The sequence below is a fragment of the Delphinus delphis genome, chromosome 8 (genome assembly GCF_949987515.2).
Source record: "Delphinus delphis chromosome 8, mDelDel1.2, whole genome shotgun sequence".
NCBI classification, from domain to species: Eukaryota; Metazoa; Chordata; class Mammalia; order Artiodactyla; family Delphinidae; genus Delphinus; species Delphinus delphis.
In genome coordinates, this window is record NC_082690.1 from 110,127,201 (window position 1) to 110,143,457 (window position 16,257).

The 16,257-nt window shown below is 65.4% G+C and overlaps 2 protein-coding genes across 3 annotated transcripts; one reads left to right on the forward strand and one right to left on the reverse strand.

Annotated features, from left to right (window-relative positions):
* Window positions 1-6,323: 6,323 nt before the first annotated feature.
* Window positions 6,324-9,038, reverse strand: RASSF7 (Ras association domain family member 7). The gene is made up of 6 exons (XM_060017584.1): window positions 8,944-9,038; window positions 8,249-8,379; window positions 7,377-8,089; window positions 7,088-7,216; window positions 6,931-7,012; window positions 6,324-6,848 (listed from the first exon to the last, which is right to left on the reverse strand). Exons 2-6 carry the CDS (start codon window positions 8,370-8,372, stop codon window positions 6,817-6,819), a joined length of 1,080 nt encoding a protein of 359 aa, XP_059873567.1. The 5' UTR covers window positions 8,373-8,379; window positions 8,944-9,038; the 3' UTR covers window positions 6,324-6,816.
* A 1,777-nt stretch (window positions 9,039-10,815) lies between these two features.
* LMNTD2 (lamin tail domain containing 2) lies at window positions 10,816-16,249 on the forward strand. 2 transcript variants are annotated; one of them, XM_060019592.1, is made up of 14 exons: window positions 10,816-11,325; window positions 11,415-11,567; window positions 11,971-12,055; window positions 12,167-12,322; window positions 12,629-12,700; window positions 12,783-12,871; window positions 13,161-13,456; window positions 13,874-13,985; window positions 14,101-14,290; window positions 14,383-14,502; window positions 14,587-14,783; window positions 15,026-15,153; window positions 15,245-15,297; window positions 15,379-16,249. In XM_060019592.1, exons 1-14 carry the CDS (start codon window positions 11,138-11,140, stop codon window positions 15,508-15,510), a joined length of 1,971 nt encoding a protein of 656 aa, XP_059875575.1. In that variant the 5' UTR covers window positions 10,816-11,137; the 3' UTR covers window positions 15,511-16,249. The 2 variants fall into 2 exon arrangements, with proteins under 2 accessions (XP_059875575.1, XP_059875574.1); XM_060019591.1 differs by having other exon boundaries at window positions 11,144-11,567; window positions 15,245-16,247.
* The last annotated feature ends 8 nt before the right edge of the window (window positions 16,250-16,257 follow it).

The window sequence follows — 16,257 nt, forward strand, 5'->3', positions numbered from 1 at the left end:
GAAATAACCCGCGTGCTTACAGGATTCGGAAGGGACTTTGCAGAAAGGAAGAATGGATGGTGCCAGAGAGGTGAGGGACTCTGGAGGGAATCTTCTCTGTGGGCGTGTGTGTGTGTGTGTGTGTGTGTGTGTGTGTGTGTGTGTGTGGCGCTGGCACAGCATAGTACCTCTTGGGTGTCACCCAGGCCAGGTACCCAAATCCGGACACTTTAGCTCTCAGCGTAAGTATGGATCTTGTGACCTCGGAAGAGTTTCCCAATCCCTCTGTGCCTCGTTGGCTATAAAATAGTGATGTGGAGGGCTGGATGGGTGGGGTCCAGCATGCTAAACACCCTGCACCAGACACCTTCCCCTCCCTCTCAGCTTGGTCTCAGCCAGTGTCGGCCCTTCTGCACACACATGCCTACCTGCCAAAGACCACTAGATATGAGGACACCGCCCAGCAGAGGATCCCAAATCTGGGTGGGTGGGAGCACGCCACTAAAGCTCCTGGGAAGGAATTGGACAAGCAGCCTGGAGCCCCCTTGGAGCGGGATCAGCCCCTCCTACCCTCATCTGCAGCTGCTCTTGGGGCCTGCTGGAAGATTGTCATAATAAACACATGCAGGGCTTCCCTGGTGGCGCAGTGGTTAAGAATCCGCCTGCCAATGCAGGGGACACGGGTTCAAGCCCTGGTCTGGGAAGATCCCACATGCCGCGGAGCAACTAAGTCCATGCACCACAACTACTGAGCCCGCGTGCCACAACTACTGAAGCCTGCACGCCTAGAGGCCATGCTCCGCAACAAGAGAAGCCACCGCAATGAGAAGACCGCACACCGCAACGAAGAGTAACCCCCACTCGCCACAACTAGAGAAAGCACGCACGCAGCAACGAAGACCCAACGCAGCCAAAAACAAATAAATAAAAAAAGAGAGAGAGAGAGAAAAACCTGTACCTTGCAGCCCTCACTGGGCCATGGTGCATGCTGGCACACCCTACTCCTGCCCCTCGCAGGCCCAGGCAGGCCCAGACACAGGATGCATGCTCCTCTCCTCGTGTGCACAGGAGGGTGGAGCTGGACAGGGAGCTCCCTTGGTTCTGTCCAGCCCAGGTCAGCCCCGTCCCCTGCCATCAGTCCTGCACAAACACACAGGGCCAGAGCCGGGGAAAGGAAACAGGCAGGGCTGTGATCCCTAACTTAGGAAGGCAGGCGTATCAGTGTCCTAGGGCAGCCACAACAAATGACCACAGACTGGGGGGCTTAAAACCACAAATTTCTTCTCTCACAGTCCAGGAGGCCAGAAGTCCAAAATCTAGGTTGACAGCTGTGCTTTCTCTGAAATCTGTAGAGGGAATCCTCTGTCTCCGCTTCTGGTTTTTGGTCCTTCAGTCTTCCGTGGCTTATGGCAGCATCACCCCAATCTCTGCCTCGGTCTTCGTATGGCCTTCCTCCCTGTGTGCCTGTACCTTTCTTAAAAGCACACTTGTCTTTGGATTTAGGACCCACTCAGATAATCCAGGATGACCTCATCAAGCTGCAAAGACCCTTTTTCCAAGTAAGGTAACATTCACAGGGTCTAGGCATTTGGATATAACATAACTTTTTGAGGTACCACCATTCAGTACACTTCAGAGGGTGATAAAGGGTGCATTTGGAACCAGCAGGACTGAGGGGGCACTGCTGGAGGTCGTTCCAGCAGGGCAAGGCAGGAACTGGGAGTCACCCTGATTTCTGGCCTGTCCCTGTCCCCGAATCCCAGACTTCTCCCCTCCAAACCTCTGCCTGTCTGCCCGCCCCAATCACGCCCAGTCCTGAAGGTGCAGGCCCTGCCCACAGGGGGCCACACCCAACACCCTGCACTTGAACTTCTATACTCAGGCTTCATGCTCCCAAGGTCCCAGGCAGGGTCAGATGTCTCCCTGGAGGCCCACACTCGGCCACCTGGGCAACACTTTTGAAGGAAGAAATGAAATGACCAAGATGGTGGGAAGAGTGCAGGAGGGGCCCACACTGGTTTTGTGGCAACTGGTGGGCTCCAGCCCAGGCTTATGTGGGCTCCGGGGAGGACAAGAGTGGGGTAGTGAGCCGGGGGGCAGGAGGGCTGCAGGAGAGCAGCCAGGGTGGCTGATGCTGGGGAGGTACTGTCCCTGGGCCAAGTCGGGGGCAGAGGGGCCCTTTGTAGCTGCCTGGAGCAGGGAGAATGGGGTCCTCCAGGGAGGGCCAGGCTCTGAGGCAGGTGCCAGAGACTCTGGTTGACTTGAGGGAGGTGGGCAAACGGGAGAGTTCTTGCTTACTTTGGAGGGGACACAAAGGTCTTAAGAGGACCTTAACCCTAACCCTAACTCTCCAGACTGGATGGTGGAGAACAGGAGGGGCTCGGGCACCTCTCTGCCTGATTAGGGGTCCGGATGACCCATGATTCTGCCTCAGGGAGGCTGCGAGGGGAGTGTGAAGAGAAGGGGCCAGGGCCACGACTCCCCTGGCTGCCACCTTGGGGCTACACCAGAAATGGATGACTCCAGGTCTGAAACGCTCCGTTCCCTTGGTTTCTACAATTTTCAATGCTCGGACAGGACAGGTCAGAGGACGGGGGCAAGCTGCCGAGGGCCCTGCGCTCCGTGCCGTGGCCCCTCCGGACAGGAGTGACCAGGAGTCCCCAGGGCCGGCCCGCGGGTGTCGCGGGTCAAACCAGGCAGAAGCGGAGCCCCCTCAACGCCAGCCAGGCCGCCCCGGAGTGGGTGCAGGAGGCGCAGCCAGTAGGTGGTCGCGAGGGCACGGGCCGGTTTACGTGTGCCGGAGCCCGGCCTTCCCGGGGAGGGGCCCGGCTCGCGCGGGCCGGGGGTGCTGAAGCGCCCGGGCTGTTCCACCGCCGGGGCCGGCGTGGGTAGCGCCTCGGGTCGTACCAACCGCACCGGCCGGCGGGGGAGCTGCCCCGGGCGCCAGGCGGCGACGCGGCGCCCGCTGGCCCCGCCCGGCAGGTGGCGGCCCCGCCCAGAGGCCGACGTGCGGAGAGGAACGCGCCGGCCGCGCCCGCGAGGCGCCGCGCGACGGTGGGCGTGGCGTCCCGTCCCCGGCTCTCACACAGTGGCTGCGGCGCGGCAGGGCGGGCCCGGCTCGGCCGGCCATTGGCTGCGGGACCTGTACATTTGCATACGGGCCGGGCGCGGAGCGCGGAGCCGGCGGGGGCGCGAGGGGGCCGCGGCCGCCGCCGAAGTTGGGCAGAAAGCCGGCGACGGCCCCGTGTCGGGGTCGCAGGTGACGCGCGAGGGGTCCCAGGCCGGCGGGCGGGAGCTCGGACCGGGCAAGGGCAGCGGGATCGGACAGCCAAGTTGGAGGGGAGGGAAGGGTCGGGGGCTCGGGACGACCCTTCCGCCCGCACGGCGGTCCCTCCAGGCGCAGGGCAGCCACTGCCCACCGCACACTGCGCTGCTCCGGACCCACTGTGCGTGTGACAGCGGCTGATCTGTCTCTGGGCTGCGCGACCGCCCCGTCCCCTCTGTGACCCTGCAGGGCAGGGGACGGCCACATCGGGTCAGAGGGCGCGCGCCAAGGCGGGTGGTGGGCAAAGGCGCCCCGTGGACTGGGTGTGCTTTTCTGCGACCAGCAGTGGGCTGAGGGAAAACGGGGGGCATTCAGGGAACTTCGCTGTCCTCCGCACGAGGAGGCTCAGGTTGGACCAGATGCCCTCTTGGAGGGAACTCTCTTTCCCTTGTGTGTCTCAGGGTGTCAGGATGTGCAGGGTTCCTGGGACGGCCTTCCCGATGTCGCCAAGCTTAAGGCAGTCCCGGGCAGGCACGGGTGCCGGGGTTCGAGCCTTGGACGTTGGAACAAGGACCTCCAGAACCAGCCTCTTGAGGGCTACCTCTGAGGACTTCCTTGAGGACAGTGGTGACAGATTTGACTTTTCTGTGCACTCTGCCACTTCGGCGAGGCCGCTAAGGGAGGCGGGGCTCTGAAGACCCTTTTGTGGCACCCCTGACACACCCTCCCAGGGGCGGGGGCTCCTGGAGGCCCGCTTTCCTGTTAGGGATTCTTGAGTTCACCGTGAAAATCCTATGGTTGTGGAGCCGGCCCAGAGCAGCCTCTGGGCCTGCAGACGCCAGGAGGCCAGCAGCAGGCTCTGTCCCCTCTCCCAGGTGGTGGGGGCTGATGGCTGGGGCAGCCTGGGGGGAGGTAGGCTTAGTCGGGGCCTTGTGTGGACTCGGACTCCCCTTTGGAGGGACCCTGTCCTAACTGATGGTCGATGTGGTGTGCTGAGTGTCACACCCAGCAGGCTTGGCAGGGCCAGGTTCTGCAGGTGGCAGGGAGGCTGTTGGTGGCTTTGGGGCTGAGAACCAGCAGAGCTGATTTGCTGCCACTGGGTGATGACTTACTCTGGGCAGCCGTCTGTGAACCCTGGTGTTCTCAGCCAGCCCTGGAGGGCCCTGCTGTGCGGGGCGGGGGGCAAGCAGGAACTCTGAGGCCAGTCGGGGCACCAGTGCCTTCCCCCCAACCCAGTCTGGCCCTGCGGAGCGACAGTGAGGATAGCTGCCTGGTACTCACAGCAGGCAGGGTCCTGCCCTGCCATCCACTGGTTTGATGGGAGCTGGGCCTTTCCTCGCCTCAGCACATTTCACATCATTGTTTTCAAAGTACAGTTTAAAACTCAAAAGTAAACTTTTCAGCAACTCAAGGATTTGCTTAGTGATCTGAAGCACTTCTGGCAACTTTCGGGGGGTGTGGAATTTTGTTCACCTGGAACAGCCTCAGAGGAAGGTTCTGCCTGAGGACCCTCTCTGAGCTGGAGAAGAGGGCTGTCAGCATCCTCAGAGGCAGCCTCAGGCCAGGGGCAGGTCCCTGCCAGTGACTTCAGAAGGAACGGGTGTTCCCTGAAAACAGACACGGAGACCAGGGGGCTTAAGTACGCCCAGTTCTATGTCTGCCGCCCTTTGGGGAGTGGGGAAGCCCACGACACTAGGAAGGGCATGGGCTGGTCCTCCCCTTTCCCCTGTGTGTGTAGGGTGGTCCCTGGATAGCACCTGGCCTTGCCCTCTGCTGGCCTACGTGCTCAGCTTGGGAGATGACGCCGTGCTAAGGCTCAGGGCTGGTGCCCAGCGGCCCATCCAATCCTCTGGAGCACAGGTGGGGGCTACAGGTGAAGGGAGCAGGCCCCTCGGACAGTCCCCAGTCCTCCCACCCAGGGCAAGGCCTTACTGGCCCGTGCACTCCAGGCTGCACCCTGTGTGGCCTGTGCTTGGCCCTATCTGGAGTCACAGGTCAGGCAGGCGTGTGGACAGGTGAGGGGATGGGCTGGGGGCTCCACAGAGGAAGCCAGGGCCAGATCCCTTTTGCCACCAGGCCCGTGCAGCCACTCCCATCCCTGCTGCAGCTCAGGCAGGAAGTACCGGCTCCTGGTTACTCCCATAAGCTGTGCGCTTGGTGGTTTCCTTGCTCCTTGCACTCAGGACTTCACGTCCCCTACTGTCGGCCCCAAAGGAAGTGGGGAATGCCAGGCCCGGCTCAGGGGCCACCCCAGGAGAAGGCTGAGTCCATCCCAAAGTTGCCCGCCCCCAAACTAAGCACGAAGACCCCTGTGATCTAGGCTGTCCCGTCCCCTGTTCCTCAATACACGTGGCTGCACCCAAGCCTCAGAGCCCCCCAGGTTCTGACCGGCAGAGCTCTCCCATCCCAGCCACAGCTCTCTGAGCTGGGAGCCTGTGGCCCAGCCCAGGACCAGGGCTGTGATTTGGACCTCGCCCTGCCCCAATTTCAAGGCTGCAGGCATGCAGCTGAGGCTTCATGCCCACCTGGGGAGTGGAGGTGGGAGGCACACCCTCCAGGGGCCAGCAAAGCTCCCTGGGCCTCGCAGACCCAGGAGTCCCCACAAGCTCTGAGACTCAGGAAACCTGATGGACGGGTCTGGCGTGTCCTTGAGTCCTCATATCCAGGAGCCACCCCAGAGCGGGCAGCGCTTTCTGCTGCTGGTGGGGAGCAGGCCAGAGAGGGAAGCCAGGTGGGGGAGGGGTCCAGACAGAAACCCAGGTCAGTGCTGAGGCTGCTTCAGGCGCCCAGCACCACTCCAACCCCAGGCTCAGGTTGCCAAGGAGAGAAACACCCCCCCCAACCACCACCACCACCACCACCACCCCGCACAGCAACAGGGAAGGGCCACCCCCCCAGGGGGTGGGTGGACACAGCAGCCTGAAATGTGAGCCCCTGGGAGCTCCGGCTTTAGACCAACTGATGACTGGTCCCTGGGAAACCCCCATCTCAGGATCTTTGGCTGCTGCCAGCCCCAGGCAGCTCAGGGGACTACGCAGGGACCCCACAGACCCTGCCCATTGCAGCCTTGGGACACACTTAAACCACGTGGGGCAGTTTATTGAGGTTTTAGTGTCGGGGTAGGAAGGCAGCACACACACGTGTGTGCGCGCACCTGCACACACACGGACGTGGGGAAGGATGCCTCCCACACGCAAGCGCATACCTACAGGCTGAACACAGGGTGGTCCGTGCACCTCTCTTCCCCAGCAAGGAGCTGTGGCCTTTGGGGCCTAGTGATTTCTGGGCTGGCCATGCCCCATGCTTCTCCAGGGGTCTGCGCAGATTTGACAAGGACTAGAGCAAGAGTCCTCAGCCTTCCCCTGCCCACTGCAGCAGAAACCCTAGGGCTCCGAGGAGTCCCATCTCAGACCCAGGGTACCAGGGCTTCCCACTGCATGGTGGAAGGAGTCCTCTGTGACCCCGAGCTTGCCTTCTGTCATCCAGGCTGGGCTGGCCTTGGCTGCCCTTGCTCATGTCATCAGAGCCCAGGGCTGGGCTGGCACTGGACGTCCAATCTGGGGCGAGAGCTGCTACCTCCAGGAGTTCTGCCTCATGGGGGTGACTGTGGGGAAGACATGGGCTGAGAGGGCTGCGGGGGCCACAGAAGGACCTCATCCCACCCAGAGTGGGGGAGACAGACATACTCTCTGGGCTCAGGCTGGACACCAGGGCTGGACTCGGGGGGGCTCCCAGCAGGGGCTCTTCTCTGGACGGAGGCAGAAGATCCTGTGGGAGAGCGGGTCAGCATGGAGCTGGGCTGGGCCTCCCGCCAACCTGGCCACCCTCCAGAACCGCTCTGACCTGCGTGCCAGGGGGAGCCCCATCCGGCCGTGGGGACGGGGACAGTGCAGCCCCCGTCTGCCGGATGAACTGCTGCAGGTTACACTGACGCAGCTCCCGGTTCAGCTCCTCCAGCTCCTGGGCCTGGGCCTAGGGCACACGGGACCCTCAGAGGCACACGGGACCCTCAGAGGCGCACGGCCGTGGAGCCGCACGGCCTCATGCTCTCCCTCGTCTGATCCTGAGACCAACACCCAAATCCACCCTGCGATGGAGGAACTGGCAGGGGTGCGGGGTCCAGCGGGCTCACCTGCAGGGCGTGCTCAGCAGCCTCCAGAGCCCTGCCCACCAGGGCAAGGCTGCCCTGCACCTCCACACTCTGCCGCTCCTGGGCGGCCAGGTCCTGGCGCAGGCGTTCTGCGACAGACGCTGTGGGTGAGGGGGGCCCAGGGGCCTCTGCGGCCATAAGTAACTCGGCCTCCAGGGCGCGGGTCTGGGCGTCCAGGGCCTGCAGCCGAGCGGCATGCTCAGCCGTGGCCGCGCTCAGCGCCTGCAGGCGGGCCTGCCCCTCGTGCTCCCGGGCCTGCTCCCGCCGCAGCTCCTGCTCCCAGAAGGCCTCCTGGCCCAGCTCCGCTGCGTTCCTGCGCACCCTTCGCTCCAAGCCCTGCAGGTCTGCGCAGCAGCCCGGCATTGGTGCTACGGGACCCACAGGCTCGGGGGGTACAGGGTCGGGGGCCAGCCCAGGGAACCCCAGGCTGAAGGCCAGCGCTTTGCAGGGCTCACGGTCCAGTGCTGGTCGAGGCTTTGGGGGAAGGCTAGCTCGGATTGGGCAGCGCTCAGGGGGAGGGCAGCTGTCTGAGGAGGGCCTCCCAGCGAGGCTGGGTCCTGTCCGCCTCAGGACAAACTGGACATCGCTGGCAAACTGTCCACAGGTCGCCTGCGCACCCACGGGACACTCCTGGGGTAGCAGCTGCCGTTCCTTCTCTCTGAGACGCTGCACAAGCACGAAGCGGCCTGTCTGGCCTGGAGTAGGAAGGAGGGGTCAGTCAGTCCACATCCCTTACCGTCTGTCCACCTGGCTTGTGCAGTTGGGGGCAGGCAAGAGGGATCAGCAGCAGCCCCACCCTCCTCGGGGCACCCCAGGTGCACCTGCTGGGCCCATCCGTGCTTCAGGGGACTCACCTATCGCTTGGGCCAGTGCGATGACCACTTCCTGACAGGTGGTCTGCTCTGAAACCCCACAGACCACACGCTGGATGCCATCCACCCACACCTTCAGCTCCATGGCCGCCAGCCCTGAGAGCATCCCTGTCCTGCAGGGAGGGTGAAGGCCACAGGGTCAGGCTCTGCCTGGCCCCAACACAGCCTGGCCCCGGTCTTCCTCCTTGAGGCCTGCCCCTCACCCCCTGAACTGGCTCAGGACTGCTGCCCCTCAGCGTCTGCTGCCCAGCCCCACCTGCAGGCCGCGCATTCCTGGGGGTGGGGTAGTAAAGACCAGTGCCCCCCAAAGGGGGAACCAGTGAGCCCTCCCGCAGCGCTCGGAGGCTTCCCCACTTCCCAGCCTGCTCTCGCCCCGCCCCACTCCCGGAACAAGGCAAATCATTAACCAGACCCAGCCACCTGGCTCGGAGGGTACAGCCCCTCCCGCGGGGCGTCCGCCCGCAGACCTCGGCCCTCCAGACCCACCGCACCCGGCACGGGCGGCCCCTCCCCACTCCCGCCCGTCCCCGCGATCGCCGCGAGGCCGCTGTCCCCGCCCGGGGCGGGTGCAGGTGCGGCGCGGCCCCCACGCCGGCCTGGCTTGCGCCCCTCCGTCAGAATCGCCGTCCGGGGCCGCTCCCTGCGCTCTGGAAGTTCCGGGACCCGGCGCAGCTCACCTGGACGCTCGCCTGCCTCCGGAATCCGGACGCGAACTGGCTGCTGCCAGGCGCCGGGCGCCGCCGCAACCTGCCGCCTACAGCGCCGCGGGAGCGCCCCGGCCCGCCACCCCATTGGCCCACGGCCGGAGAGCCCCGCCCCACACACTTCCATTGGCTCCGCGGCGCGCACTGCCCGCCCCATGCCGACGCCCATTAGCCACCTACTCTGAGCCTCGCCCCTGGCCCTCCCCATTGGCTCCCCGCCCGTCCCGCCCCCGGCGGCGCCCAGGTGTGGGCGGGGCTCCGGGGAGCAGCGGGGCGGACAGAGCCCGGGTCCACGTACGCCCCAAGCCCGAAAGCAACACGGAAGCGCGTCCCAGACCGCGGTCGCAGGCGGCGCGTGGGGCAGGTGCCTGGCCGCGCTCCACGATTGACTTCCGCAGAAGCCGCCCAGTCTGAGGAGCCTCCTGCCTAGGGAGGGGGCGCCGGCCTGGGACCCCACGAGCCCGGCCTGCGCCTAGCGGAGCCGCGGAGCCAGAACCGCCCCTCCCCCGGCCTGATGGGCCCGCGTCGGAACGCACAGGGGTCGGGGGCTCTTAGCGGGAGGCAGTGGAGCTGGTTGCCCGCTGCACCTCTCTGGCTGCTGCCGGGCTGACAATCCTGGTGGGTGAGGGGGCCGCCCAGAGGTTGCCTGGGACAAAGGCCCTGGACTCTTTGAGGTTCCTTCCCCCCACCCTTTCCTGCCCTCAGTGGGGCCCAATGCCTGCCCAAGCTGTGGACACGCTCCTGCACCAGGCCAGTCCTGCTCTCCTGCAGGAGACCCCAAGCCAGCGCAGCAGCCAGGGCCCCTCGTAGCCTCAATGCTATCTGTGTGGCCCAGCGGCAAGGGCATCCAGAGGCTGTACTCGCCCAATCAGACGGCCACGGGCGGGGGTGGGGGGTGGGGTGGGGGGTGGTGTCCTCCCTCCCACCACAAGCCCTACCAAGAGCAAAAGCTGAAAGTCTGAATGAATGAATGGTGAAGGAATGAAGGTGGGGTGGGGGTGGGGCAAATACTGGAGGGCGTGAGTCTAATGGGTCAGGTCTGGGACCTCACTTTTGTCCAGAGGCGCGGGTGAGGGGACCATTGTCATCGTTATATAAGTGTCCCCAGGCCTCCCTGCAGTTGCTCAGTGGTGGAGGTGGATGGGGGAAGGGGAAGGGGAGGCTTCTCTCTCGGTCAGGTAAATGGGCACCAGCCGCTATGGGCACAGAGACCGTAGGAGGAACTCAGGAGGGGTTCCACTGCTGGTTAGAGCTCAGCAAGCCCCTCCGCCAGGTTCTCCGAGCTCTCACCTGCCTCTCCCTCCTCCCCAGTCAGCTCAGGCCCCAGTGAGGGCCACATTCTCACGAAGGCCGTCCTGCTGGCCTGTGGACACACTCACAGGGCAGCGATGCCACCAATACCCACTGATCACCATGGTCAGGCTGGGGAGGGACGGTGGGAACCTGCCCCAGGGTCGGTTGGAGGTGTTGGGCTGCGCTGGGGACCATGGCAGACCCTACTGGTCACTCTGTGTCCTCTGGGCCTGCGGAGGTTAGCTGGGCTGTAGCTCAGCCTCTCACAGCTTCTCCTTCAGGCTGGACAAGGAGGGGGCCCAGGGTCCACTCAGGGCCCTGGTCTGGGGTCTCCCTGGAGACTCCTGGTAACAAACGGCCCCTCCCCTTCTGGGTGCTGGTATCCATGGTAACACTGTAGAGCCTTTCTCTCCCCAGGCCTGCTTGGATTTCAGGCCTCAGGTGAGTGTTGGCGGGAGGGCCCTGGGTCTGAGGGGGACAGGGACATCACCGGCAAAGGACTAGCACCTTTGGGGACACTGGCACTAGGCTGGGGGGCAGGATTACAGCTCCTGGAGGGCAAGGGTGACGGGGGGAGATGACAAGGAATGTGTGAACACCCAAGTGACATGGTGCCCTGGCCTGGTGAGAAACACGTAGGTGTGGACACCCACGTGACTGGCAGTGTGCTGTCCTGTGGGGCAGACACACACACACACACACACACACACACCCCTTCTTGGAGAGTGACGCCCTGTGAGCCAGCGGTACCACCTTGGGGCTGCCATACACACGCACGTGCGCTGGCCATGTAAGGAGAGCCCTGCAGGGGTGCCCACACACGGGACCCAGGGCAGCCCTACCATCCTTCCTCTGAGCTCCCTCAACATCAAGAATGGACCCTGAGTCTTGTCAGGAGGCTGAAGATGCCGAGGAAAAGGCTTTCCCATCCCTGGTGGACCGAGAACTGGTCAGCGGCCACGTGGGGCCCCCAGCCAGCGCCTCTCCGGACCGTGGGGCTCCCGCATGCCCGCAGGACACCAAGCCCAGCTCCACCAGGATGGTCTCCTCTGTCAACCCGCAGTAAGGAGGGGAGGGGGGAGGTCAGCCGCTTGGGCCAGGCCAGCCAGAGAGCAGGGCCTGATCAAGTGGAAGGAGCGCTGGCCTTTCAGGTCTGCCCCGGAGTCTCTGGACCCCCGCACTCTGCGGCTGCTGTGGAGGCAGCGAGAACTGGAGATCCAGGCCCTGCGGTGGGCGATCGAGAATCACCGGGAGGCCCGACACTGCCGTATCCTGCAGGAAGTGGCTGGGCTTCCAGCTGAGAGGTCATCAGCATATACTGCTGGTCCCCCGCCTGCCCAGTCCCCGTGCTGACCCTAACTCCGAGTTCATGTCTGACTCCAAAGTCCACTGCCAAGATCGCAGCCCTGACCCTGGCCCTGATCTTCGCCTCTAGCCCCTGTCCTTACCTGGTCCTGATCCCCCGCCCCAGCCCTGAAGAAGTTAATATACTGTAAAGCCACCCAGACCCTAATCCCGAACATGTCTGTGGGTGCTGAACCCAACCTGGACGCCACCTCCAGCCCAGACCTCTTCAGGGCCTGACCTGGCCTGGCCCAGTTGCACTCTGTGCCCTCAGGCCCCTAATGACAGCGAAGAGGAGCCCCTCCTTCTCTCCTTGGCTGCCGACCCAGAGGTGGGGGCTGCTGAGATTGCCCTTTCCCCCAGGAGCTCGTGCAGCCGGAAGCTCTTGCAAAACCAGGTCCAAAAGCTGACTCTGGAGTTGGAAGAGCAGAAGGGACAGGCCCAGCTGGTGAGGGGCAGGTGGGATCAGGGAGTGGGGTGCGGACGGGGGGCGGAGGGGGCAGGCAGGGGTTGGCCTTGGCCGGCAGGGTCTGCAGAAGGCCCCGCCCTCCCCGAACAGGAGAAGGCACACCTGGAGGAGCGGCTGCTGCAGACCAGAAACACGCTGCGGCAGCTGGAGGCAGAGTTGCAGGCCTTGCAGAAGTCCTGCCTCCTGCAGCTGGCCCGCTCCTCCTGGGTGGGCCGCACGCTGCGGTCTTCCACGGGCAGTGTGGAGGTGAGTCTGGCCTCTGGGCACCCCCGCCCCCCAAGTCCGCCCTCCTCGGTCTTCCCTCCGACAGCTAGCATGTCCCCTTGAGACTGGCGCTTCCGCCGCGGGTCCCTGGGCTGCCTGGGAGGCCTGCCCCCTCAGGCTGCCTCTGGAACCAGGACCGAGGCCTGGGGCAGGGAGGAGCTACAAGCCCCGTAGTCCCTGACGCCTGGTGCTTAGCAAGTGTGGGCCTCAGGCACTGGGGAGGTCAGAGGGCAGAGTGACCTTGGGCAGAGGGCAGCGCTTCCCCCCAGCCTGCTGCCCCTTGTGCAGGTGGTGACGGCAGAGACCCTGGTGGACCCCGGTGACCTCTCTGAGAACGATCGGCCCCCCACTGCTGGGGAGGTAAGCGAGGCCCTCCAGGTGTGTTCTTGGCTCTGCAGTCCTGCGGGAGGGTCAGGTCATGTGCTTCTTGCTCCCTGGCCAGGGTTTCCGGCTGGAGAATGTGGACTGGAACAGCGTCGCCCACCGGTACCCCAACCTCTTCACCAACCTCGAGTCCAGCTCAGATCAACAGTAACTGCACTGGGTGGGGACTCCCTAGGGGGGAGGGGAGGGGAGGGCTTGCCTTGGTTGGTATGGACCAAACTCCAAGTTCCACCCCTTAGTGTCCCTGGACAGGTCACTTAGAAGGGAAAGGGCTCTGGGGCCATCTCTGTCCAGCCATGAGCCCTTTGCCCAGGCTGGATCCTAGGGACTGGGGCCACAACTTGGTGTGCCCTGCCCTCCTTATGGAGGCTGGATGGGGGCAGGGCTGGGGTCCACGAGCTGAAGCCACGGGCAGCGAGCTGATCTCGGCCTGCAGGCACCCCTGGGCCCCGCCGCTCCCGGAGCTCCCACCAGCCACGCAGCCTGACCAGTGGAACTCAGAGCTGTACTGCCGGCAGAGTGAGCATCGTCTCAAGAGCGTCGAGTGGAGCTCCCTGCCCCTGGTGGGCACCAGCAGCTCCGGGGGTGCCGACTCTGAGTCCAGCAGCTGCCTGCTGGCTGCACGTTACCATGTGCAGAAAGTGACAGGGGACCCTCTCCAGGCGCCAGGCCACATTGCTGAGCAGAAGGGGGCACAGAGCCTCTGCGGGGACAGTCGAGCAACATGGGAAGGTGGAGTGGGCGGGGCTACCCTGGTTTCTCCCCCTCCCACCCCCGCGGGACTGTGATCTCTGCCCAAAGTCCTAAAGGGTGTCCCCCACCCTCTGGGCTTTCACAGTAGCCCAGTTTGAGGCAGTTGGGGCCTTTCCAGCCACATCCCTAGGGGTTAAGGTGGTCTTGGAGGACGGCTGCCACCGCCTTTGCGCTCTGGCCTGAATCCACATCCCCCCACGCCCCAGCAAGTACTGCCAGGCGCTCCTCTGCTTCGCGCAGCCTCCTGGGTCCAGCCGTCTCCCCTTTCTGCGATCCGACCCTCACCTCATTGCTGCTCCTCTCCCACGTGGAGCCTCAGGGCGCAGTGGGCCAGGTCTGGCCTCACCGGAGATGTCCCCAGTGGACCCTCCATATTGGGGTTCCCCTCCTGGACAGGCCGCCTCTCCCTGGATCTCCGGAAAACCCACTCGGACAGGCAGGGCAAGAATGGCCAGGAGCCTGAGTCCCGTGCGGATCCCCACCCCCGGCATTACGGGCGCTGTCCAAGGTGAGGACGGGAGGCAGCCCCGAGCGCAAGGGCGGGAGCAGGTCTCCTAGCGGGACCACGGTGGGAGGGGCCCGAACGTCTCGGCACAGCTCCCCTGCCCGCGCTCCCGCCCCAGCCCCACGGGCTCCTGCCTGAAGATCATGGCGGTGAGCCACCGCCGGGGGTTCGTGCGCATCCTCAACCAGTCGCTGGAGGAGACGGCCGACCTGGGTGGCTTCGTGCTGCAGCAGCTGGTGCGCGACTTCCCCGTGTGCATGTACCGCTTCCCGCCCAGCACGCTGCTGGAGCCAAGGCAACACATCACGGTGCGCCCTGCTCCCCGCGCCCCTCGCGGCCCCGCCCCGGCCCCCCCGCCGCCGGCCCCTCACCCCTCACTAGCCGCCGACGCCGTCCCCAGGTGTGGGGCGAGGCGCCCAGCAGCACCAAGCGGCAGCCACCCTTCTCCTTGGGCCAGGAGCCCGTCCACTTCCACTCCAGCCGGGGCTGCGTGACCCTCCTCCTGAACCCCCAAGGCGAGGTCAGTGCGGGTCCCAGCGGGGGTGGTGGGAAGGGCGGGCTTTGCGGGGTGGAGGTGACCACCGTGTCCCCCACGGCCCCGCAGGTCCTCAGCGAGCACCAGGCCGCTCACTGCGTGACCCCCGTGTGCAGGATCTTCGCCGACAACACCGACTTGTCCATCGACCGTTTCCCGCTCTCAGAGGCCCAGCCCGGTGCCGACCTCGCGGAGCGGCAGCCCCTGCCTCGACCCCCGCGCAAGGGTCGGGTGCAGGAGGCCCGGGCCGGGCGCCGGAGGCCGGGGTGAGAACCTCGGGTCCCCCAGTCCGTACCTTCTCCCCAGGCCCAGACTCGACAAAGACCCCAGACCCCCTACTAGGACTGTCCCCCACCTCCCCAGGGCCCGCCCTTACCAGGCCCACCCGCCAGCTATTCAGGACACCCCTCAGGTCCTCCACCTCCCCTGGCCCCGTCCCCTCCGGAACCACCCCTTCCCGCGGACAGGCTCTGTCTCTCACGACCCCCCTCACCGCCCTTCCCCCCAGGACGCGGGTTCAGTTGCCCCGCCTGAGCACCAGAAAGCTCCTCCGCCAGCGAGAGGTGCCCGGGCGGCCCGAGGGCGCCGCCGAGACCCACCCAGAGCTCCTGCCCGCCAGCCCCATCCCCGTCCCCGGTGAGTGCGCAGCAGGGAGGGACGTGGAGGGAGGGGCGGACAGCGAGAAGGGGGCGGCCGGCCGACCCCACACCCTCATTGTCCCGCGCAGAGGCCGCGCTGGGCCTCGAGGACTGCCAGGCTAGGAAGGAACACAAGGTCCGGGTGAGTGCTGGCGCGGGCGTCCGGGCAGCCCCCGCCCCGCCCCGGCCCCGCCCTGCGGCCACTCAGGCTCCGCCCCCCCAGGTGGGCCGGAAGAGCGTGGACCGCGGCTGTCCGATGGTGGCGCTGTCGGTGCAGAGCACGGCCGAGAGCAGGTTCGGCTTCCGCTTCCTCAGCTGCCCGCCCATCACCGCGGACTCGCGCTGGCCGGTGTAGGGCCGGGCGGGGCGGCGGCAGCGGCGCCTGTGCTCCCGCGTCTCCACGACGGTGGCTGCGGGGCGGGGCGGGGAGAAAACGCCGGAGGCAGGCGGTGCCAGCTGCATAGTTTATTGAACCAACGCCGCCTACCAAGTAAACCGCATTTCTGTACACCTGGGAGTCGAAAATGATTCGCTTGGTTTCCGGGTATCCGGCCCCAAGAGGAGGGAGCTGGCCACCCCATCCCCGCGCGGGGAACCCCACAAGTCCACCAGGGATGGGAGGCGTGGTCGCACCCTGGTTGGCCTAGGGCAAAAGCCTCTGCTCGGGACCACGGCAACCCAAGGGTGGCTCAGAGCCCTGGGGCGGCTGGAGGGCTGGCCAGGGGATGGACAGGGCCCAGCTACAGCCACCTCGGCCTGGGCCCAGTCTGCTGTCTTCCAGGCCTGCTCCTCCAGGGCAGGCCAGGCCACACGGAAGAGGTGGGCAGCTGGGCCAGCGGTGGTGAGTTGGACCATCCTCTCCTGGGCTTTCCCTCTTCCCACCCTTGGTGGTCCCAACTCCTAACTTCCCTCTACCAAGAGGGTCCTCTCCTGTACCAGGCTCACTTCCCACCCCCCAACACACCCGCCCAGGTCCTCTGGCTTCTGTGAGGCCAGAGTTCACACGGGGGCTCCCACGATCGCCCTGGGGCCCTTGCCTACCGCCCGGGCCAGCCTGGCAGTGGGTAGTGGTGTACACTAGGGGTGGGGCTGGGCTGGGGCG

What these genes read in the sequence shown, in the direction of transcription:
- RASSF7 (XM_060017584.1), bottom strand. Translation starts at nt 8,372, where the DNA reads ATGCTCTCAGGGCTGGCGGCCATGGAGCTGAAGGTGTGGGTGGATGGC. An exon ending in CTGCTGAGCACGCCCTGCAG is followed by an intron (nt 7,217 to 7,376) that starts GTGAGCCCGCTG and finishes CGTGTGCCCTAG; the next exon opens with GCCCAGGCCCAGGAGCTGGA. An exon ending in GGGCTCCCCCTGGCACGCAG is followed by an intron (nt 7,013 to 7,087) that starts GTCAGAGCGGTT and finishes GCTCTCCCACAG; the next exon opens with GATCTTCTGCCTCCGTCCAG.
- LMNTD2 (XM_060019591.1), top strand. Translation starts at nt 11,269, where the DNA reads ATGCCCGCAGGACACCAAGCCCAGCTCCACCAGGATGGTCTCCTCTGT. An exon ending in CATTACGGGCGCTGTCCAAG is followed by an intron (nt 13,986 to 14,100) that starts GTGAGGACGGGA and finishes CTCCCGCCCCAG; the next exon opens with CCCCACGGGCTCCTGCCTGA. An exon ending in CAGCCCCATCCCCGTCCCCG is followed by an intron (nt 15,154 to 15,244) that starts GTGAGTGCGCAG and finishes TGTCCCGCGCAG; the next exon opens with AGGCCGCGCTGGGCCTCGAG.